The sequence below is a fragment of the Equus caballus genome, chromosome 16 (genome assembly GCF_041296265.1).
Source record: "Equus caballus isolate H_3958 breed thoroughbred chromosome 16, TB-T2T, whole genome shotgun sequence".
Classification (NCBI taxonomy): domain Eukaryota; kingdom Metazoa; phylum Chordata; class Mammalia; order Perissodactyla; family Equidae; genus Equus; species Equus caballus.
This window is the reverse complement of record NC_091699.1, coordinates 10,416,519-10,441,539: the sequence shown is the minus strand read 5'-3', so window position 1 is coordinate 10,441,539 and position 25,021 is coordinate 10,416,519. Positions and strand designations below refer to the sequence as shown.

At 40.0% G+C, this 25,021-nt stretch overlaps 1 protein-coding gene across 1 annotated transcript in view; it reads left to right on the top strand.

Moving 5' to 3' along the window:
* The window catches only part of TXNRD3 (thioredoxin reductase 3), a 75,747-nt gene that overhangs the window by 17,321 nt on the left and 33,405 nt on the right, over positions 1–25,021 (top strand). Inside the window, exons 2-10 of the mRNA XM_023619845.2 lie at positions 2,662–2,722; positions 3,716–3,825; positions 5,759–5,863; positions 6,104–6,176; positions 7,880–7,999; positions 13,668–13,810; positions 15,231–15,346; positions 16,167–16,392; positions 17,581–17,673. Of these exons, the coding sequence (XP_023475613.1) occupies positions 2,662–2,722; positions 3,716–3,825; positions 5,759–5,863; positions 6,104–6,176; positions 7,880–7,999; positions 13,668–13,810; positions 15,231–15,346; positions 16,167–16,392; positions 17,581–17,673 (1,047 nt within the window). The remainder of the gene's footprint in view (positions 1–2,661; positions 2,723–3,715; positions 3,826–5,758; positions 5,864–6,103; positions 6,177–7,879; positions 8,000–13,667; positions 13,811–15,230; positions 15,347–16,166; positions 16,393–17,580; positions 17,674–25,021) is intronic.

Below are 25,021 nucleotides of genomic sequence, written 5' to 3'. Positions count from 1 at the left end.
AAATCTGTTAAGATGCTTTACTGGACTTTTCACTTTAGTTATTGTACTTTTCAACTCTATGATTTCTATTTGGTTCCTTTTTATAATTTTTATCTGTTTATTGATATTTTCTACTGGATGAGACATTATCATCTCCTTTCCTTTATCTCCTAAAGCATAGTTTTCTTTAATACTTTGAATGTATTTACAATGACTACTTTATTGTTTAGCATGACATATGGGCCCTCTCAGAGGCAGGATCTCTTGCCTGCTTTTTTTCCTGTGTCTGGATCCACTTTCCTGTTTCTTTGTATGTCTTGTAATTTTTTGTTGAAACCTGGGCATTTTAGGTAATATATTGTAGGAATTCCAGATACTGATCCCCTCCTTCTTTGTGGCTTGTTTTTGTTTGCCTGTATATTTCTTTATAGTGAGTTGGCCAGATTCCTTGAGGGAAGTTTATTTCCCCCTTAAGATGGAGCCTCTGATGTCACTCCTCAGAGGGTGCAGCCTTGGGTATACGCACAGTAACCCTGGGATGACAGGGATATTAGCAGGGCTCTCAGTGACTGTCTGTATTATATTGTCTCTCTGTTGGTATCACACCCAGATCTTAGGCTCCACTAATTGCAGGCTGGTTGCTCTGTAGTTTTTGTCAATGCGCTGGGATGTAAGCTGTTCCATACTTTGATCCAATTAAATCTGGGCCTCTTTGCAAGAGTAGCTTTTAAGGCATATTTGAGGTTTGTCCTGACCCTAGAAGGGCTATCCTTAGGTATCTCCTTCCTTGCTTCTCTCTGGTAAACTAGCTGGCTTACAGTTTAGCTTGTCACTTTAATGGAGCTACCAGCCTCCTCTTAATTGCTTACCACCAAAATCTCTGTTGTTTTCAAGAATGTCTTTAGACTTAGATTTCTTCCCAGTCTTTCAATAAAGTCAGTGCCTTTGAGTAGAGCTTTGGAGCTTTCTGATCTAATGGTTTACCTCTTCCTCTGAGAAAAATCTCTGAGACCTTGCTCCAGAGCTAGGGGTGGGGACAGTGCCCCGATTCTCTTGGATTGACAGCCCTGCTTTATGATCAGGGCTCTGGGTGGGGGCAGTAGCCTCTGGTCTTCGCGGCGTGCCTCTCCCAGCCTGGAAGCTCAGGTGGGCTGGGGTGAGGATAATCAGGACCCTAATATTTTTGCTTATTAGTTGGGGCTGGGTGGAGGAAGGGAGCCCCTGTGTTGTTGGCTACATTCTCCAGGAACTTAGCCTTTGCCACTCAGAGCTGTGGGGGAATTGAGAAATGATGGGGGCCTGCCCCTATGATCCTGGGATTTCAGGCACGAGGAAGCATCCTTTTCTTAGCCACTCTCACCTGAGGTAGAGCTTCCATCAAGCTGACCTAGGGCAGGGGAGGGAGAGTGCAGGTTATGGCTTCAGTGCCTCAGACTCTCCCTGTTCTTAGTGACGTCTAGTAAATTTTCTTGAATAATTACATTTCTTAATTTGCTTTGTGCCCTCAGGACAACTTCCAGAGCCTTTAAATGGTTGCTTTTTAATAATTTTCACCAACTGTAGGTGTTTGCCATGGAGCAGGTCTGTGAAGCTCCTCATGCCTCCATGCTGGCATTGGAACCTCTGGGCTTTATCTTGAGGGTTGAGGGCATTGAAGGGTTTAAGTAATCATGAAAAGTTGGCTTTGAAAAACCATTTTGGCTGTAATTTAGAGAACTGGAGGGGACGAAACTGGATGCAGAGAGAACTCTTAGGATGTAACAGAAATTCCAGTAATAGTTGCTGGTGGCTTAAATTAACATAGCAACTGTGAGGAACTAGAAAGATGAACTAGTTCAACACAGAGAGTTGTTAAGACTTAGTAATTAATCAGATGGATGGGGAGTTAGTGTGGGGTAGGAGGATGTTACAAGAGAGAACATTAGAATGACTCATGATCAGTGCTTTGCAGACTTGTCAAAATGCAGATTCTCATCCAGGGCCTGATTCTGCATGTCTGACAGCCTCCTAGGAGATGCCCATGCTGCAGGTCCTCCATGTCCTATCTGAGTAGCAAGGTCCTAGGGTTTCATGTTCTGTTCAGGCAACTGGTGAATGGTGGCAGAGTGAAACTGTCAGTTTACTTGTTTGTTTCCCTAGTAGAGGGCAGGGATTGTCTTGTTCATTGTATCTTGAGTATGTAGAACAATGGATGACCCATAGTAGGTGTTTAATGGATAAATATTTGTTTAATGATGTATTGACTGTTGAAAGGAAACACAGAAAGAGGAAAAGATATGTGGGAAAAGATGAATTTCATTTTGGGCATGTTTAGGCAAAATTTGGCAAAATTTGGTCATTTGGGCAAAATTTAGGTCAAATTAAAGTACATATGGGTGGATGTGATGTGAGATGCCTGTGGACACTCAGGTGGAGAAATATATATTGCCTGTCTTGAGTTCAGACAAGAGATTTGGGCAAAAGCTGTAGATTTGGAAGTTAAGGATACAGGTTGTAAAAGAAGGGAAGAGATGGGCTGAGATTATCCTGGGAAGATACTTAGAGAAAGGGAGAAAAAAAACATAGGCCAGAGCTCATATTTCTGAAGAATATTTGTTTTGGACCTCCCTTATTACCATGCTCAGATTTCATAACTCTGTTGAATCTTTGTGAGAGTAAAACTTAGGTAAATTTTTGTTCCAGGTTAAAGAACTCTTTTCTTCCTTGGGAGTTGAATGCCATATCTTGGAACTTGATCAAGTTGGTAAGTACAATGGTTAGTACACACTCTTGTTTGTAGTAAGTGTCAGCATGATTGACTTCTGTCCATTTGCTTTGTTCAGTTCAGCTCACTTTTGTCTCTTGGGTTAGATGAGCTCTTTTCGTTTACATTCCCCTATGCAGAAAATGAACCTCTACGTGACAAAGGATTTGGTGTAGATTCTTTTATTTACATATTTCTTGTATTTGAAGGGAGGGAGTGGGAGGAAGATGTATAAGCTGGTGACCTTGGAGTACTTCAGGCATTTCAGATGTATCTTCCAACTTTCTAGCAAAAAAGACTAAGCTGTAATAAATGAAGAGAATCCTCTCCTATTTCCTGATTGTATTACCCATGAGGCGAACCACATTAGTTTTCTAGCTTTATACTTTTGAGTTTTTATCATCCATGCATCCACTATCTAATATTAATTGAGCACTTGACATACGCATGAAGAATGTGATCTCTGCCTTCGTGGGGCTTCACCAACTCCTTTTAGCCAAGTTGCTTTAATAAGTGAAATGTTCTCGCGTCTTTGAGACTTTTCTAAAGAATATACCAAATAGGGTAGTCTTAAGTAGTCATTGCCTGGTTTTATTTTTAGAGATCGGGGATAAATTGTGGACTAGGGTCATAAAGATTTTTCAAATGTAATTGTAGGAAATATTTTCTGAGTTATTACTGTTGAAGCAGATTTTATCTTGATATTTGCTCTTCAAGGAGGATTCTTATTTATTGTCTCGGTATAGTCATTGAATTGTAAGTCAAAATCTAATTTAGAAGAGTTTATTTTAAAAGGAATCAGTAGATTGGTCTTTATTCTTTGAAAATCTGGGTGTTTTTCTCTCTTGAGTCACCATTTCAGAAAGTTATATGACACTCACCTTCCGTGGGTGTGTCCATGTGAGAATTTGAGAGTTGTAACACTTTAGTTCAACTCACAAAAGGTTTGGATCCCTTTGAGTGTTCTTCTATATTTAATATTTTATTCTTTAGATGATGGGGCCAGTGTTCAAGAAGTGCTGTCAGAGATCACTAATCAGAGAACTGTACCCAATATTTTCGTGAATAAAGTACATATGGGTGGATGTGAGCAGACTTTCCAGGTAATAATAGTATTATATGTTCTTTAATGCTGCTTGCCCAAATTTTGTTTTTAAATAGTTAAAAGGGGAGAAAATGGTTTAGAATTCTGTTCGTTTGTCTTTTGGAAGTTGTAAAATCGAAAAGCATATAGGATGGTTATCAAATCATCTCAATTACTTTAAAGGAAATTAGCTTTTCTACCAACTCAAACTTCAGACGCTAAAAAGGAGAAGTTTTTGAATGAGGTTGCCAGGACAAACAGGTGGGCCACGGGGAACCTCTCTGGTCTCTTCTACCTCTTGGGGAGAGAAATCTCTTTAAGATTCTGTAAAATGAGGTCAACGCTAACATTCTGGTGTAGGGTAAGTAGAATTCCTCTTAAGGATGTTACCCCTGGAGCTTTGCCAAGGCCCATGGGCTTTGATTTTTTGATTCCTAAAATGCAGAAATGAATAGGAATCATTCAGTTAAGTAGTGACAGATAAAAATTTATATTTAGTAAATAAGGTCCTTATTTTATAACTAGTTATTTACTTTTACTAAAATTCTGCTCTTGTACCTTTTATATATGTATACAAATGGTAGTAAGCAATGATTGATTAAATACTTTGAGATTTTAATTAAGAACTATGTTTTTATTGAGAAACCATATTTTGTTGTATGTTAATCTATGATTAGCATTGTTATCTAGTAACAGCCTGCTTTATTAGTCCTAGGAGCTATAACCTTATTCACCTGGTGGTGAGTACATAATTATAACCCCTAAACATCTTTGGAAGTGCTACTCTTGCCAATCCTAACCTGGAAAGTGATGTCAGAGGATGAATCTGGAGATACAGAATTATCAATTCTATTTCAAGACTGGAAGGCATTTCTTTGGATGGCAGATGTTTAGGAGAAAGATTTCCCTAAGGGCACCTCAAAGTAAGGAGGCCAAAGGAGTCATTTTTAGAATGTGCGGAAAGCCTCCATGAGCACCCATTCTTTGGTGGCCCACGTGACATCTGCTCAGCCCCATAGTTACGTAGCGCTTCCACTCTGCTTCCCAGGATGAGCTGGTTCCAGCCTGGTGTCTCTAAAGCCACCATAATGGGATTGAGCAACCAACTTTGCATAAAGAGAACTATTGTTAAATCACATTTCTTTTTTTCTTTGCTTGAGAAAGATTGTCCCTGAGGTAACATCTGTGCCAATTTTCCTCTATTTTGTATGTGGGACGCTGCCACAGCATGGTTCAATGAGCAGTGTGTAGGTCTGCACCCGGGATGTGAACCTGTGAACCCAGGGTGGCCGAAGCAGAGCGTGCAAACTTAACCACTGTGCCACCAGGCTGGCCCCTTAAATCACGTATTGAACCTCTAGCCTCATCTAAGCTACTTCTGATCACAAGTGAACAAGAGAGTATGGTGCAGAGCCAGCCTCATGACCACTGCTGAAAGAAAAAGCAAAATGTTTGTGTTGTATAGGAAGCTCACCAGTGAGCTGCAAAATTTAGGTCAATTTATGAGAAACTATGAAAGTATTTGAAGTGCATGTCCTGCTGATGATGGGTGAGGATTGTTTTCGAAATGAAGCCTAGCTCAGGTGAACAAGATAAAGAGGATCTTGAAAAATGGCACTTGGTTATTTAACTGCACTTGGTTATGATATTTTGATGATTAGACCAAGGAAAATGACCTCGTCTGACGTAGATGTAAAGCCGTGAGCTCTGGGTCATTTGACGCATCCCTACCTATTGGGTGATAAACAGAAATGTATGTGCTTTGCCATGTGTTTTGAGTAGTTGGCTCTTATTTGAATAACATCCAGATAAAGTTGCAATTTCAACTTACATGAATTAGTATAGATTGTTTCTAAGATTTTTTAAAAGAAATCCATGCTGATGGAGGTAGCATGCAAAGAAGCAGTTTTAAAATAAGTCATACCGTATTCTCTCCTTTCCTTAAACCATAGGCACATCAGAGTGGTGTATTAGAGAAGCTCCTTCAGGGTGATTCAGCATATGACTATGACCTCATTGTCATTGGTGGCGGTTCTGGTGGCCTTGCATGTGCTCAGGTAGGAAAAAAATGAAACTTGAAGGTAATTTTCCTGGTGATTGCCATAAGCATTTCTTCTGCTACTTAAAAAAAAAAAGCCAATTTTGATGTTACAGTCTAAGCTTTTATTGTGATAGTTGATTTTAATAAAGAGAAAGTCTGTGTTTTGACACAAACACAGTATTTTCATCCAGGAGAAAGAAAAGTTAGAGGAGTGTCAGGAAAATGACAGCATCTTTATATGTAGCTTTTTTTGTAGGAAGCTGCCGTTTTGGGAAAGAAAGTTATGGTGCTAGACTTTGTGCTGCCGTCCCCGCAGGGCACGTCCTGGGGTAAGCTGTTTTCTTCGTTGTTGCGATTGTTGTTACCCTCTGCTCTTTACATGCTTCTTTGGCTTTGCTGAGTCTCATTTAATCCTCACAACAGTCTCAAGAGGTATAACCAGCCTGTTTCACAGGTGGGGAGACTGAGTCTAGTGAGGTTCCGTAAGTGGCCTAAGATCGCATAGTTAACAAGTGGAGAAGTTGGGAAGATAATACAAAAATAATTAAGGAAGATTTTGCGAAAAGGAGAAAATTCCATGATCCCAGGATTCTGACACTTATGCCGTAATTATTTTGCACACATGCACTAATGGGTTCACATAGTTGTGGTCACAGTGTACACTGTGTCCTTCTCACCTAAGTTTGCCATTCTGTTTTCCTGTTTTTCTGCATTGATTTCATAACTGACTCTCCTGGCTGCAGCATGGTCTGCCGAGTTAGCGTGTGTGTTTAATAAATGCACAGTGAGCTCCCAGCCCTGTGACTTTGCTGTAGACGAGAGTGCTCACCTTTCCATGTTCTTTTCACTATAAAATAGAACACATAGATTTTTGTGCTGGATATTTTCTGTTTATGCTTCAAGTCCGTTCTCCTTGCCTCTACCCTGCTTTATGCCCCAGAGGCTGATGAATTGGCAGCCTTGCCGTCTGGCTTCTGGTTGGGCTTGGCCAGTTTGGGGTAACAGGAAAAGAACAGAAGGAGGGAGGAGAGTAGCGGTAGGGTCTTCATCCCTTAGCTCCCGCTGCTGGTCGCCGCAGGCTGGGTCCCTCTCCTTGTGGAAGGCCACAGCCCTTGTCACGGCGGTCCGCCTTTGGGCTGTGGCACTCACTCAGTATGCTTGCCCCTTCACGTGGGGTTGGTGCTGGCCCCATTCTTCTGTCCCTCCTTCTCTTCCTGCCCGCAGCCCTGTAATAATTTCTCTACAAGCTCTCCTCAGTTACCCAGCCCGAGTGTCATCTCTTTCCTGCTGGAACCCTGACAAAGTATGAAAATGATTTTTTAAAATTCAAACTTACTCAAAAAAATTTAAGGCTAGAATTTCACATAATAAACCTCACCTACCTTGATTTTTCTCATATTTTTATGGTGTGTGTACACTTGTCTTTTTTCTTCCTTCCTCCTTCCCTCTTCCTCTCCTGCCTTCTTCTCCTGTTCAGAAATATCCTACTTATCTGGATTACCAGAAGAGACTGATCAGAGAGGGAATCTGTGGACTCATGCTTTGCACAGGGGCACTTACATATGACCTGTTGCATGTGGTTCAAAATTCCGAGTAGATGTCACCAGGCAGCTTGCAGTGGACCTGCTGTTGGCTCGGAGAAGGAGTGAGAGTTGCAGAGAGTAAAGGCTGGAAGCTGGGGTTCTGGCCTTTGGTGTAGTGCGTATCTAATTAATCTAATACAGTTCTGATCCCTTTGTAGGTCAGACTCAGATCAAAGTTTTGGACTCTGTCCCCAGAAAACCATTCAAATACACATCTGCATTTTTGCTTATCCTTGGGCCTCCTTCATGAGCCCTTCTTAAACAGTTTGGGTTAATCATTTGTGTGTTATTCTAGGGTGTGATGTTGACCCACAACCATTCAAGTTTGTTGTTTCCACGTTTTAATAACACCGACTCCGCATGTAGGTAAAACCATCCACCCACCCACACACACACACACACACACACACACACACGCAAAATGTTAAAACTGTTATTTTATTTCTCAGGTCTTGGTGGTACTTGTGTAAACGTAGGCTGCATTCCTAAGAAGTTGATGCATCAAGCTGCCCTTTTGGGGCAGGCCTTAATTGACTCAAGGAAATTTGGCTGGGAGTATAATCAACAAGGTGGGTAATGGTTTATAAAAATAGAGACTGGGAGAAAAGAAGAAAGAATGAGTTTCTTTGAGAAATACTCACTATAGTTGAGTTTGAAATTTGTTTTCTAAACTCTCGTCAGCAGCCCACTCTGTGCCAGCTCCTGAGTGGCTGGGGTGAAGACTCCAGGAAGGATGTTGGGAGAAATGAGATTAGAGAGGAGAGGAGGTCACGAAAGCTCTTCAGTGCCATGTTAAGGAGTTCAGATTTACCCCCAAAGGTGGTAAGAGAGCTGTGGAGAAGTTTCAGCGGGAGAGGAACATGGACCACAGTTTGGAATCCGGATCCCTCTGATGGCGCCAGGGAGCTTAGAAGGCTAGAGGTGGGGGGAGTCAAGTCCAAAGACAGGGAAGTGAGGTGGGGCACTGGTGTATAACTCAGAGAAGAAACGACGAGGCCTGAGCAGAGACCAAAGTGGGACTAGAAAGTACGAGATGGATTTAGAGGAATTCAGGCATAGAATTGACAGGTTAGATGTGGAGTGGTGATTCTGTACGACCAGAATAATGTGTGGAGTTTTTAAAAAATTAGGACTTTTTCTCCAGAGATTTTGATCCAGTAGATCTGTGTGTGTTTAAAGTTTCGTAGATGATTCTGGTACTTACAGGTGATCCCGCCAGGCCGTCCATGTCCTCAGTAGGGTAGAGGTGAGGGAGAGGAATGAATCCGGGCAGAGGGACTGGGTGAGAATGTAGTGCATTCCTTGAGATAGAGAACACAGGCAAGTTTGGGATAGTCGCTGGTGTGGGGGACATAATGATTTGAGGCTGGACAAGTTTGCCCCGACAGTCAGCTCCGTGGTGAGCTTTCAGTGAAACTGCAGACTGGTTGTAGGTAAAATGAGGTCTCTTCACTCGGCAGTTTCACTTCTGGGTGGTCTTCACTTTTAAGAATCCTTTTCCTGACTCTTTGATCTTGTGTAGATGTTCCATTTAAAGTCCTTTCGGAACATCCTGGTGGAGATAGATATCTGGAATGGCTTTTGCTTGAGATAAGTCTGGGCAAGGCCTGGGTTTCGAGTCAGCATGGAGGTGAGAGTTGGAGTCTTAGGAATGGCTGAGATGGTCCGGGGAGGACCTATGGATGGAAGAGAATAGAAGACAGAGACAGGACCCTGGGCTGTGTTAATAACTCAGATGAGTGGGTGAGGAAAAGGAGGAGAACCAGGAGACTCATTCACAGAAGCCAGGAGGGGTTCGATTTTTAAGGGCGAGATTAGGACTTGAGGAGTCTCAAAAAAGAACTAACTTGAGTGAAATGTTGCAGAAAGACTGAATGGAATAGGATTTGAATTATGTACCTTTTGGATTGGTAGTTAGGTAGTTAAGGAGTTTCTCTTTAAAATTAAAAATGTTCAAACCCTGTTTCTAAAATAATCAACTCCAAGATGGGAGAAAACATGGAATGCCACTGTGGTTGGGAAAAGGCCACAAAGGACAGAACTGCACACTCGGCCTGTGACAGAGGGGACAGCCAGGCAAGGTGACGTGTGGATGACCAGACACAAGGTTCCCCGTGAGCTCATGACTTCTTGATGCGTCAGCCTCGCTGTGCCCACTGCCTCCCACTGTTGGGACCCTGTGCTTCCGGGGAGGGCACAGTGGGCTATATGCTTGCCCCGCTCTGCCGCACCTGGGGGACCAGGTGACGTTCTTGAACTCTTCTGAGTGCTTAATATTTCTAAATACTTTTTAATTTCTTTCAGTGGGTAAAATCTTATGTTAGATTCCTCGAAGTTCGCCATATACAAAATGCTTCTGAGTTAATTTTGAGGTGGCATACCAAAAAATGCCTAGCCAGCCATCACATGGAGTTTGGGGCTTAGCAAGTTTAGGTGTAGGCTCAATGAACAACCAAGAGAAGTCAACCGAATCTGAGAGGCAGGAGAAGGGAATAAAAGCAGGCTGAAATCTTGTTCTTAGAGAATGTTGTAGATACTTTCCTTCTTGATGCTGATAGAGAAATAGAGATTAAAATAAATTTAAAATGTGTACATAATTTCCAGATTAGAAATTGAATGTAAAACTTCCAAGTAAAAGAAAGGGAAAAGGGAAATGTACAAAGAAATAGCATGACACTGTAATTTAAAACAAATAAATTTTAAAAAACAGGAAATAAGATGCAGACACAAGAGCGGTCTTTTACATATTAGAAAAAGCTGAATGGGTCAGATTCTCAGGTTGGGTACACAGCAAAATTCTTCCATGTGCTCTTTACAAGACATACACCTAAAACCAAAAGAGGTCATTGCTGAAAATATAGGAATTTTTGAATTTTAAATAGATGGGAAAAGCTATATCAGGGAAATGCAAACCAAAGCAATGGCAGTAAATAGCAGATGGTAGACCACAAGGCAAAAAACCAACAAATCCTAGGAATTAAGGAGTTAGCACCTGCCCAAAATAGAATTGATAAACAAAACCGAGAGTATATTCGAAAATACAAAAAAGGTAGGCAGACCTTTGGCAAATCCAATCAAGGAAATAAGGGGAGAAGGTTCTTCTAAATATGCAACATTAGTTCCGAGAAAAGAAATATAACTACAGATAGAGAAGAGAGAAAACAAATTCCATATACAAATTAGTGGTAAGAATTTATTTAAATGTCTCGATGAAAAGGAATATCTTCCAGGAAAATATGAATGACCAGAATTGACTTGAATTATCAAAGAAAGCATTGTCTAAGAGCAACCTCTTCCCCAAAAGACACCATAGATATACAGGTAAATTTTCTCAAATCTTCAAGAAACAGACGCTTTCTCTATAATTTAAAGTGTACTAGAACTCAGAAAAAGATGGAAAAGTTCACTTTTTTTTTAGTCTTGACATGACAATAATACAAAAAGATAGTGTAAAAATAGAAAGCTATAGCCCATAGAGGTACCAAAACTCTAGAGAAAGCACTAGCAAATCCTCTCCAGACTGTACTAGAACGCACTGTGACTGAAGCGGGTTCATTCTGAAGATGCAAGAGTGTGTCAGTGTAAGGAAATCACAGGAGGAGCACACCAAATCCATGTGATGACCTGGATGGCAGCTCCAAAGGCAGTTGCTAAAAATCCCACAGCTGTTCCTGCTTTTTAAAAAAACTATCAGGGGGCTGGTCCGGTGGCATAGTGATTGGGTTCGCATGCTCCACTTCGGTAGCCGGGGGTTTGCAGGTTTGGACCCCAGGTGCAGACCTACATACTGCGAATCAAGCCATGCTGTGGGGGTGTCCCACATACAAAATAGAGGAAGATTGGTGCAGATGTTAGCTCAGGGCCAATCCTCCTCACCAAAACAAAACAAAACAAAACAAATCTGTCAGTAAATGTAAGCAAAGAAATGAACCCTTCCTTTACATGATGAGAAAAAAGAAGCAAGTATTTAATGGAGAAGAGCTTGAGGCGTTTCCATTAACATCAAGAATCAGACAGTGCCCATGTCCACTACTAACGCCCTGATTGTTCTGGTGCTTCTGGCCTGTGCACAAAAAGGAAGAAGAGGAAAGAAAAAGTACATATTTGAAAAGGAGGAAGAAAAAGATGTTTTAAATTTATAATGAGTTATATACAGTATACCTATAATATGCAAGAGATTGAACTAAAAATATTAGAACTAATAAAAAGTTCAATATGTTGACTGCTGTTAAGGTAAATGTGCAGAAATCTATAGATTTCTTACATAACAGCAATAACTAATTAAAAATATAATGGAAAATTACAACAAAAACGATAGAATAACTTGGAATAAATTAACTAGGAATGTACAAAAAATACAAGGAAAGACTATAAAAGCATAACAAAAAATATACTATGATCTTGGAGGGGAAATCTCAATATTGTTAAAACATTATCTCAAAATTAATTTGTAAATTTCACATAAGTCCAGGAAAAATCTCAATTAATTCTTTTTCTTTTTGGAACTTGACAGATTATTCTAAAGTTGTTTTGTTTTGTTTTGTTTTGTTTTAGGAAGCTTAGCCCTGAGCTAACTGCTGCCAATCTTCCTCTTTTTGCTGAGGAAGACTGGCCCTGAGCTCACATCCGTGCCCATCTTCCTCTACTTTACATGTGGTCGCCTACCACAGCATGGCGTGCCAAGCGGTGCCATGTCTGCGCCCGGGATCCGAACCGGCAAAACCTGGGCTGCTGAAGCAGAGCGTGTGCACTTAACCGCTGCGCCCCCCAGTTTGTATTGAAAAACAAACGTGTGAGAATAGCTGTGCTACCTCTGAGAAAATGTAGACAGGGGCTTTTTCCATCAGTATTTAAAACTGTGATGATGTTGTAGAAGTAAACAGATTAATAAAATGCTAGAGCACGTGATTCCAAAATGCCAGTGCACAGACTTGCAGTACGGGTCCGTTTTTTACCTGTTTGGGCCTGAGGCCCCACTCCTGACTGGAGGTTTTGTGGCCTATCCTAGGATTTGTATATTTCCTCACAGTTCTCAAGGGATGCTGATGTGCGGCTGTGTTTGGGAAGCTCTGATACAGAATGTCTTTCACAACAGGAACCAGAAACAAAAGGACACGTGAAGTGTGAATTTAACTGGCAAGGTCCTTGGAGTAAATAGTTATTTAAGGGTTGGAAGAGTAGCTTTTCTGGGGGAGTGGGGAGGCTGTATCAGGATGTGAGGGTCAGTGCCGTGAAGAGAGGGTCATCACTGCTGAGCCATAACTTCTGGGGTCACGGGGTGGGCAGCGTAGTGACGAGAATGACCCCTCTGGATTGAGAGTCTTAGGAGACTTCGTGGTACCTGGCATCCTAGAAAGGGCGGGCAGGCCGCAAGCCTTGACACTGGCTGAGCCTCTCAGCGCACTCTGACCGCTTTCCTTTTCCTGCACTGTAACATCTCATGTCCCTGGTAAGCAGTGGGGCTCATCACTCCTGGAGACCGCTAGGTGGGGTGAGTCTCCAGATGTGACCGGAGGGCGAGCTGTCAGTTGGCTGGGTTAGTCTTTGGGCGTCCAGCGTCAACAGACATGGTGAATTCCAGGAAACAAATCCCACTTAGAAGATACAGGAATGATGAGAGATCCTGGCGTCATCGAATCCCACCCCAGCCTCAACAGGAAATGGGTAAACATTGTGGGTAAACTATAAAGCAGGCAGCAGTGAGCACGAACCACATTTTTTGTAAAGAAATGTAGGATATTGACTATCCTCCAACCACCGCCAGGTGAACTGGGTGGGCGTGGACCGCAGTGTGGTGAGGCAGATGCGCAGTGCTCGCTCACCTGAGACCTGCTTCCCCCGTGAACGTTCCCTTCCCCCCTCCCCCGAGGCCGCTCGCCTGCGGCAGGCCCTCAAGGGGTCAAGGTGTTCGGGGTGCTCCCGAGCGGAGATGCTCTTCCTGCTTCGGAACACTGCGGCACCGCTGTAGGAACGCCGGTTTTCCCCATCCTCTCCTCCTCGGGTTGTTTTCCCAGTTTCCTTCTTTTGAGCACTGTGCTTTTTGCATATGTTTTGTTTTGTAATATAAAATAAGAAGCATAAACTGTAACTTCATAAAAAAGATTTAAGTTGCTGATTATTTTTTGTTCACTTCTTGATTCTTAAAGAAATATGTAATATGGGTCATGTTTAGTTATATATAATTGACCCTTAAAATAAAATTCCCTTTGTGCCTCCACTCTGGTTATTTATTTTCAGTGAAGCACAACTGGGAGACTATGACAGAAGCCATTCAGAACCACATCGGCTCTCTCAACTGGGGCTACAGGCTGTCGTTGAGGGAGAAGGCTGTGGCCTACGTCAACTCCTATGGAGAGTTTGTTGAACATCATAAAATAAAGGTACTCTTGGAATATTTTGTCTTATTCACTGCTTTTCCTTACTGTTGCTTTCGCTTGCCTTAGCTGTGTGTGTGTGCATATGGCTGTGCACGCACGTGTGTTCTCCCATTGGTTGTTGATTCCATGTCTGGCTAAATTGAAGAAATTGCCTTTTAAAGAACTTTTAAAGTTATTATGTGCCTTTTGATTTCATTGCCATCTTAAAAGATGTTTAGACTAAAGAGTTCAAAGTTCAAAAGACTAAAAAGCGAAAAATTTCAGCAGTGTAATTCTTTTTTAAAATGAAACCTTAACTAGACCTTTAATATATATTATTCATAAAAACATTACTAAAAGTATAATATAAATTAATGTATTTTATAAACTTCTATTTGTAACGTTTATGTATTATAAGATCAAAACGTAGGGAAAATGAGACCATTTTGATGAACCCAAAAATGCAGAATTGAAGTTATGAAAGACAGTCAAATACTGTCTTCCACATCGAGTTTATTTTTGGGCTGTTTTTGTAGCACAGTGTGCGATGATCTTGACAGGATTTGAGGTTGTTTTGTAGCTATTTGTTATCTCTAGGAAGGTGTGAGGTGGTCGGTTGAAAGCTGCCCTGTGAAACCCTCCGTGGGCCGATTTGAATTACGTCGTTCACATGAAACGTAATAGAAGCACAAATCAGTTAGTTTTAATTCACAAATTGTAGTATGCCCAGCACGGTTGGTTCCTGGCCACACGTGCCTCTTCTGAGTTTCCGCATTTGCTGACGGCAGTGTCTCCTCAGTCACTCTGGCTGGAACTCTCTGGTTCCTCCCCCTTCAGCCCCACAGCCTGTGCTTGTCTTTTCAGGATCCTCCTAAGCAGGGTCCTGTCTCCAGGCTGCGTTCTTTCCATCCCACTGTTTAAACCACCCTCTTATTTAAACACCTTCATTGGGTTTTTTTGAATTTTTTAAAATGAAAATGTATCTATGTTTTACTTGTATGATTGAAAGTACACAAACAATGAAAAGCCTTTGTTAGTTGCCCATAGACTAAATTTTTGGATGGCATCTAAGGCTCTTTACATTTGGCGCTGATCTGTCTTACTTCCACGTGACATGTACCCTCCTTTCCTGTCACTTCCTGGCCTCTTGCTGTCCCCAGACACCAGCTGCTTTCAGGCCTGTGTGTCTCTATGTGTCCTGTTCTCTATTAGCTTTCCATTCCTCTCAAGTCGTTTCACTTTTCTCCTCCCCTCTTGAGATGTCACCTTCTTGGTAGCCGTCCCTGGCTGCCTCCCTGGTCCCCTGCTCCACCCGCAGTGTTGTTATTTTTGCGTGTCTGTTCCTATGAGTGGAAGCTCTGTAGGGGTAGTAGCTAGTTTGTCCAGGGTGCCTGATACGCTGTATGTTTGCTGAAAAAGTGAAATTTACTTTTCTCTTTTCAAGGCAACCAATAGAAAAGGACAGGAAACTTGTTACACTGCTGCCAAATTTGTCATTGCAACAGGTGAGAGGCCACGGTATTTAGGGATCCAAGGAGATAAAGAATACTGCATTACCAGGTGAGATAAAATAGCCTGTTTTAACTGTAAATTGCTGTGTGTTTATGTTTCCAATTTATTTATTCCCTGTCTTGTTTCACAAAAGATTTGAATTGATGATGAATAAAAGTACATACAGGGCAAGAAGCTAAATAATTAACATAATGGAGCAAAGAGAAAGTAAGGCTAGGTAAATAATAAGGTCAGATTTCTGCACAAAAGTATGCTGTATGTTTCTAGGTACCTGCTCTGGGAATCGGTCTGGGAATTTGGCTCTAAACTTCCTAGAGGCCAAAGCAAAGAAGTGAATCCGGTTAGCTTTTGGTTTTCGTGTCTGTGTGGTCATGGTGAACTGGTTGATCGGGAGAAGCATGGCTGCTCCAAATGCTGAGGTTTGGCGGGGATTTCCTGGGCAGTTAGGAAGAAGACACTGTGTAACGTGGTGCAGTGACCTTCAAACGTTTTTGACCAGATGCTCAGTAAGAAATACATTTTTCATTGTGCCGCTGTTCAGGTGAACACATACACACACACACTCACAAATCCAAGACAGACAAAACAGTATTTTTTCTTATCACATATAATGGAGTCAATATTTTATATTCTATTTTATTTTTAAAAAACTTTGCTTGTGAGCCACTGATTTGACTCTGAAAACACTGAAGTATACTTCTTACTCCACTGTAGACACTGTCACAACCTCCAGCAGCCCGTTTGTTTTAGTGTTTCTTCGAGCACTAGATAGCCATTCAGCCAACAAAAGCCCGTTACACGTGGAAACCTAAGTAACACATTCCGTTTTCATTACCTAGGCATTCTTTCCTTTATTTTTATCTTTCAGTGATGACCTTTTTTCTCTGCCTTATTGCCCTGGCAAAACGTTAGTAGTGGGTGCATCTTACGTTGCTCTGGAATGTGCAGGGTTTCTGGCGGGCCTCGGCTTGGATGTCACGGTTATGGTGCGCTCAATCCTTCTTCGTGGCTTTGATCAAGAGATGGCAGAGAAAGTGGGTTCCTACATGGAACAACATGGTGTTAAGTTCTTAAGAAAATTCGTGCCTGTGATGGTAAGTCTGGGCGACATTTGGAATTCCTTTTATTTTCTCTTTACTCCCTCTTTAGCTTTTTCTTTTATCCCTCCTTCATTTCATTAAATAAGTTAGTCTGTACTTAATAGGAAACTTTAAAGATAGTGTTCCCACCCCAAATCTATGAAACTGACCCCACTTGTCCCTCTCTCCTCTGATATGGAGAAGGTGTCCTTGTTCCTCTCAGGCCGAGTTCTCTCTTCTCTCACTGTCCTGTCACCTTTTCAGGGACGTCCCATAGTCGTCTTCTTTCCCCCTTTCTCACTCCCTTCTGGGTCTCTCATCTTTAAACAAATAAGTTCTCCCTTCCCCCTCTGCCTGTCTGGCTGGGTCCCCATTTTTCTTCTCCACTTTACAAGAAAACTTCCGTACGTGCTACTAATTTCTTGCCTCCATTTTACACTTCAGCTTCAGCGACTTCCATCCCTGCCACTCCTTTGAAACTGCTTGTCGGGGTCTGTAGCAAACTCCGTGTTGTCAAAGCCGATGATGACATCTCTGTCCTTATCTTCCCTGGGCATCTGGGCCCCATTAGGTGAAACTGACCTTCCTTCCCTTTGAAACGCTCTCCTTTCTCGGCTTCTGTGGCCCTGCAGCCTGTGGTTACACATCTACTCAACTTGTAAATATCGGAGTACTTGGTCCTCTTCACTGCTTGCACTTTTCACCTGGGCAGAGTGCTTTAGGCCATGCTTCATCATCTCAGTGCTCACGGCTCTCAGATTTATACATCCTCTTCACGCATCTCTCCTGAACTCCACACCCATTTCTACTGCTGCTTATTGGATATCTCCACTTGAATTCCCCAAGAGCATTTCAAATTTAACAAGACAAAAATGAGACTCTTGGTGTTCTACCTAAGTGTGCTCCCCAGCTAGCCTTTCTAGCCTGTCCCAGTACTCAGTAAACGGCACTACAGTCGCACAGTTTATCAAGCCAATGCCCGGAAAGCATCCCTTCGTTCCTCCTTTTATGCTACCTCCAGCTAATCCATCAACTTCTTTCTACCTCCTAATTATACTGTGACGTCCTCTTTTCTCACTCTCGACTTAGTTCACAAACCTGAATCCACACACACACGGATACACTCATGCACATGTACACCCCGTGATCCATTTATTTTCTGTCACCCTTAGATAGAATCATTACATTGTTTATCCTTACCAGATTCAGCAGTTGGAGAAAGGTTCCCCTGGAAAGCTGAGAGTAGTGGCTGAATCCACTGAAGGGCCAGGCGCTGTTGAAGGAGTATACAACACAGTAAGTTTCTATTTTGTAAGTGGTAAGTGGTTGAACACACTCATAAATTGGCACAAATAAAGCTTATGGGAAAATTATACCAGGCTTTACATTTTTTTTTATTCTTTGTAAGAGTATAATACAGAAGGGAGCTAGGCTGTCAACATTTGATGATTTTCAGTGGTGTGTGAAGAATACTGTGGGAAAATAGGTTTGCATGTGTAACTGTGCAGAGAACAAACTCTGGCAGCAGACCCATCCAGCTGATATTGGTGCTTATTTCTGGGGAACTAGACATCTTATACATTTCTGCATTGGAATATTTTTTCAGTAAACATTAAATATATCTTATAATCAAAAACAATAATAAAGCTATTTTCATTTTCAAAAACAAACAATATAAAATTTCCAAATAACATGACTAGTCCGTGGACCGTTCCGGTTGGCAGCAGATCTAACATAAACCAATGGGGTTTGGATGCCAAGGTTTCTTTTGTAAACTATAGTTTATACTTTTAACATAAACCGTACGTTTATATTTGAGATACTCATATACCTGATTTTTCTTTAATTAAAAGAAGTAAACAGTGTAGAGAGGATTAACAAAGCCAGAAAATATACAACAAAGCCAAAAGGCAGAAATCACCCCCTGTTGCGATTTTGATTAGGATTGCATTGGATTTATAAATCAACTGGAAACACTTGACTTCTTTGCAATATTCAGTCTTAACCCATGACCATGTTCTGTCTCTGTCCGTTGCTTAAGCCATCTTCAGCGATTTCCGGCAAAGTTAATACATTTCTCTGTGGAGACCAAGATCTTCTGTTAGATTTATTCCTAGGTACTTCTGTATTTTTATGTAGTTATAAATGGCAACTTTTTGAAAAATATCATTGTCTTTACCTGTTTGTTGCTACTGTGTAGAAATGCTGCTGATTTGTGTATTTCGATTTAGTATTCAGTAATCTCTGCTAAACTCTTATTGAATAATTTATCCTTAGATTATTTTGGATTTTCCTTACACATTCACCTCGTATGTAAATAGCAGCACTCCCGCTCCCTCCTTTGCACTCTTTTCCTCTTTCTTTTTCTTGCGTACGTGCACTAGCTGAGACTTCTGGTGCGGTGTTGACAAGATATGGCAGTGGCAGGCATTCTTGGCTTGTTCTCAGCAAACGGAAATTTTCAGAGTTTCATCATTAAAGAGTAACGTTTTCTGTACAGTTTTGGTAGATATTCTTAATCAACATAAATTCTTTTCTCTTTCTTTTTTGCTAAGTAATTTTTGGTTGTTTTTTGTTGTTTTTAAAAAGTCATGAGTGGATGTTCAGTTGTAGCAATGTTTCTTTTGTAGCTGTTTATCAAAAAAATTTTTTTTCCTTAATCTGTTAATATGTTGAATTACATTGATTTTCTAATGTTCAATCAACTTTGTGTTCCTGGTATAAATGCAACTTGATTATGGTACTTTTTATATATTGTTGGATTTGGTTATTTAGAATTTTTACAACTATATTTACGAATCATATTGGTTTATAATTTTCCTTTCACATATTGAATTTACCAGATTTTGGTATCAAGGTTATTCTACCTTGTGAAAGAAGTTTGAAGTATGTTCTGTTTTTCTATTTTTTGGAAACATTTATTTGATATTAGAAGGAGTTCTTTGTATGTTTGATAAAATTCAGTAATGTAACCATCTGGGCCTAAAATTTTCTGTGGATATACATATTTGACCACTGATTCAATGTCTTTAACAGGCAAAGGACTTTTAAGGCCCTCTGTTTTTTTCTTGAGTTACTTTTGATTAGTTCTATTTTTCTAGGGATTAGTCCATTTCATCTAAGTTGTCAAATATATTGGTATAAAGTTGGTCACAGTATCTAAATTTGTAAATTGTCTACTTTTGTAGTGAGGTATAATTTCCATGCAGTGAATGCACAGATCTTAGATGTACAGTTCAACAAGTTTGACAAATACACATGTTCATGTAATCCACACTCCTTTGAAGGTAACAGAAAATTTCTGTGAGTTCACAAAGCTCTCTTATGTCCCTTCCCACACCCTGGCCCCAGGGAACCCTATTCTGATTCTGTCACCATAGACTAGTTTTGCCTACTCTAGATGTCACAGAAATGGAGCCATACAACGTCCAGTCCTCAGTATCTGCCTTAGGATACATCCATGTTGTTGTGTGGCAGTAGTTAGTTCTTTTTATTGTATGAATTGTATGAATATACCACAGTTTATTTTCCCGTGGATCATCACATAGGCTGTTTGCAGTTTAGGTTATTGCGACTAAAACTGCTATGAAGATTTCTCGCATGAAGCCTTTTATAGACATATATTTTCATTTCTCATTGGTAAATACCTAGGGGTGAAATTGCTTAGTCATAGGATAGTTTCTTTGTTTAACTTTTTCAGAAACTGCAAAGAGTTTCCAAATGATTGTATCATTTTATATTTCCACCTGCCATGCATGAGAGTTTGGTTGTTCCATATCCTTAGCAACATTTGGGGTTGTCAGCTCTTTCATTTAAGCTGTTCTAGGGCATGTGTAGTGGTATCTTCTTATAGTTTTGATTTACATCTTCCTGTGACTAATGATGTTGAGCAATTTTTCATGTGTTTATTGGCCATTTATGTATTTTCCCTTATGAAGTGTCTGTCTGAGTCCTTGGCCCATTTTTGGTTGGGTTATTTGAAGTTTTATTCTTAAATTTCAAGAGTTCTGTATATATATTGGATATACTCCTTTTTAAGATATATGCATTATGAAGATTTTCATCCCATCTGTGACTTGCCTATTTATTTATTTTTGGCATCTTTTGATGAGCAATAGTTTTAAAATTTTTATGAAGTCCAAGTTATCAATTTTTGGTTTTGTGGCTAAAGCTTTCTGTGTGCTCTCAGAAATATTTGCTTACCCAGAGGTGGTGAAGGTGTTCTTCTATTTTTTCCCCCTGAAACTTTGTAGTTTTATGTTTTCTTTTTAGGTCAGTTCATCTTGAATTAATTGTTGTTTGTAGCATGCGGTAGGACTTGAGGTTCTTTTCCTTCCATATGGATATCTGGTGCCATTTGTTGAAAAGACTTCTCTTTCTCCATTGAATTGCATTAATGTCTTTGTTGAAGTCATTTGACTGTTCAACTATGGGTCTATTTCTGTACTCTTTTTTTTATTGTGCTAACATTGGTTTATAACATTGTATAAATTTCAGGTGTACATTGTTATATATTTTGATTTCTGTGTAGATTACATTATGTTTACCACCCAAAGACTAATTACCATCCATCACCACACACATGTGCCCACTCACCCCTTTCACCCTCTTCCCTGCCCACTTCCCCTCTGGTAACCACCAATCCGATCTCTGTCTCTGTGTGATTGTTTCTTGTTCTTTTTATCTTCTACCTATGAGTGAGATCATATGGTGTTTGACTTTCTTCCTCTGACTTACTTCACTTGGCATAATACCCTCAGGTTCCATCCATGTTGTCACCAATGGTCAGATTTCATCATTTCTTATGACTGAGTAGTATTCCACTGTGTATATATACCACATCTTCTTTATCCATTCGTCCCTTGATGGGCATCTAGGTTGCTTCCAAGTCTTGGCTACTGTGAATAATGCTGCAGTGAACAGAGGGGTGCGTGTATCTTTATGCGTTCATTTTTTCGTGTTCTTTGGAAAAATACCCAGCAGTCGAATAGCTGGATCATATGGTAGATCTATTCTTAACTTTTTGAGGAATCTCCATACTGTTTTCGATAGTGGCTGCACCACTTTGCACTCCCACCAGCAGTGTTTAAGGATTCCCTTCTCTCTACATCCTTTCCAGTATTTGTTGTTTCCTGTCTTGTTAATTATAGCCATTCTTATGGGAGTGAGGTGATATCTCATTGTAGTTTTGATTTGCATTTTCCTGATAGCTAATGATGATGAGCATCTTTTCATGTGTCTGTTGGCCATCGGTATGTCTTCTTTGGAGAAATGTCTGTTCATATCTTTTGCCCATTTTTTTATTTGGGTTGTTAGTTTATGTTGTTGTTGAGATATATGAACTCTTTGTATATTTTGGATGTTAACCCCTTATCAGACATATGGCTTGCAAATATCTTCTCCCAATTCTTAGGTTGTCTTTTCGTCTTGTTGATGGTTGCCTTTGCTGTGCAGAAACTTTTTAGTTTGATGTAGTCCCATTTGTTTATTTTTTTTCTATTGCTTCCCTTGCCTGGTCAGACATGGTACTTGAAAATATGCTGCTAAGACCAATATGAAGAGACTACTGCCTGTTTTCTTCTAGAAGTTTAATGGTTTCAGGTCTTACATTCAAGTCTTTAATCCATTTTGAGTTAATTTTTGTGTATGGTGTAAGATAATGGTCTACTCTCATTCTTTTGCTTGTGGCTGCCCAATTTTCCCAACACCATTTATTGAAGAGACTTTCCTTTCTCCATTGTATTTTCTTGGCTCCTTTGTCAAAGATTAGCTGTCTGTAGATGTGTGGCTTTATTTCTGGGCTCTCAATTCTGTTCTATTGATCTGTGTATCTGTTTTTGTGCCAGTACCATGCTGTTTTAGTTACTATAGCTTTGTAGTATATTTTGAAATCAGGGATTGTGATACCTCCAGCTTTGTTCTTTTTTCTCAGGATTCCTTTGGCTATTTGGGCTCTTTTGTTGTTCCATGTTATTTCTGTACTCTTTATCCCATTGATCATTTGTCTCCTTTCACCAGTACCACATTGTTTTGATTATTGAAACTTTATAGTAAATCTTAAGACTAGGTAGAGTTGATCTTCCAACTTTGTTAGGTCCTTTCCATTTCTATATAAGTCTTAAAATAGCTTCCCAATGTCTACCAAAAAAATGGCCTGCTGGGATAATGATTGGGATTGTATTAATTATGTAGATGAGTGTGGAAGATCTGACAGCTTAATACTCATTTTTCCAATACATGAACCTCATATATCTTTCCATTGATGTGTTCTTTAGTTTCTCTCAGAAGTATTTTATTGTTTTGCTCTAGAGGTGTTTTATGTGTTTTGTTAAATTTATCTCTAAGTATTTCATGTTTTTTAAGCTCTTGTAAATTATATTTTTAAAATTTTAATTTTCAGTGGTTAATTGCTAGTATATAGAAGTACAAATGATATTTGTATATTGATCTTGTCATAGCTTCTTAGGATTTATGTCTACATATAAAACTAGCTTTTTTTTTTCTTTTCAACCTGCATGCTTTTTGTTTTTTTTCTTGCCTTGTTATACTGGTTAAGACCTCCAGTACAATGTTGAGTAGAAATTGTGAGAGTGGCATCCTCTCTTGTTCCCGTCTTAATATTCAGTCTTTCATCATTGCTTGCATGTAAGCTGTAGGTTTTTTACAGGTGCCTTTTATCAGGTTGGGAGGTTTTCTTTTATTCTTAGTGTGCTGAGGATTCAATTAAAATCTGCTGCTGGTCAATGAAGAAATCAAAGGAGAAATCAAGAAATACCTGGAGACAATTGAAAATGAAAATACTACACACCAAAATCTATGAGATACAACAGAAGAGGTACTAAGAGAGAAATTTATAGCAATGCAGGCCTACCTCAAGAAACAAGAAAAATCTCAAATAAGCAATCTAACATTACACCTAAAGGAACAAGAAAAAGAATAAACAAAGCCCCAAATCAGTAGGAAAGAAATAATAAAAAGCAGAGTGGAAATAAATGAACTAGAGACTAGAAAGACAATAGTCAGTGAAACCAAGAGCTGGTTCTCTGAAAAGATAAACAAAATTGACAAACCTTTAGCTACACTCACTAAGAAAAAAAGAGAGAAGACTCAAATAAAATCAGAAATGAAAGAGGAGAAATTACAATGGATATCACAGAAAACACAGGATTATAGGAGAATACTACAGAAAGCTATATGCCAAATTGGATAATCTAGAAGAAATGGATAAATTCTTAGAATTATACAACCTTCCAAAACTGAATCAAGGAGAAATAAAGATTCTGCATAGACCAATCACTAGAGATTGAAAGAGTAGTCAAAAACTTCCCAAAAGACAAAAGTCTTCCCCAGTGAATTCGAAGAAGGGATTTGGATAAAAGGGATCCAAATTGGAAAGGAAGAAGTAAGACTGTCACTATTTGCACATGACATGATGTTGTATATGGAAAACCCTAAAGAATCCACCAAAACACTACTAGAAATAAAAAACGAATACTTTTCAAACTCTTCCAAAAAATTGAAGAGGAGGGGAAGCTTCCTAACTCATTCTATGAGGCCAACATTACCCTGATGCCAAAACCAGGCAAGGACAGCATGAAAAAAGAAAATTACAGGCCACTATCACTAACGAAAATAAATGCAAAAATTCTCAACAAAATATTAGCAAATCTAATACAATGATATATTAAAAGAATCATAGAACATGATCAAGTGGGATTTATTCCAGGGATGCAAGGATGATTCAACATCCTCAAATCAATCAACATGGTACACACCACATTAACAAAATGAAGAATAAAAATCACATGATCATCTCAATAGATACAGAGAGTGCATTCAATAAGGTACAGCATCCATTTATGATACACACTCTCAATAAAATGGGTATGGAAGGAAAGTACTTCAACATGATAAAGCCCATATATGACAGACCTACAGCTAACACCATACTCATTGGTGAAAAACTAAAAACTATCCCTCTAAGAACAGGAAAAAGAGAAGGATGCCTACTTTCACCATTCTTTTTTTTTTTTGAGGAAGATTAGCCCTGAGCTAACTGTTGCCAATCCTCCTCTTTTTGCTGAGGAAGGCTGGCCCTCAGCTAACATCTATGTCCATCTCCCCCTACTTTATATGTGGGATGCCTACCACAGCATGGGTTTTGCCAAGCAGTGCCATGTCCACACCTGGGATCCCAGCCAGTGAACCCCAGGCCACCAGAAGCGGAACGTGCGCACTTAACCGCTGTGCTACCAAGCCGGCCCCTCACCATTCTTATTTAACGTAGTATTTGGAAGTCCTAGCTAGAGCAATTAGGCAAGAAAAAGAAATAAAAGGGATCCAAATTGGAAAGGAAGAAGTAAGACTGTCACTATTTGCAGATGACATGATTTTGTATATGGAAAACCCTGAAGAATCCACCAAAACACTACTAGAAATAAAAAACGAATACAGTGAAGTTGCAGGGTACAAAATCAACATACAAAATCAGTTGTGTTTCTATACACTAACAGTAAAATAGCAGAAAGAGAAATCAAAAATACAATCACAACAAAAAGAATCAAATGCCTAGGAATCAATTTAATCTAGGGGGTGAAAGGCCTGCACACTGAGAGCTGTACATTATTGACCTAAACTGGAGAAG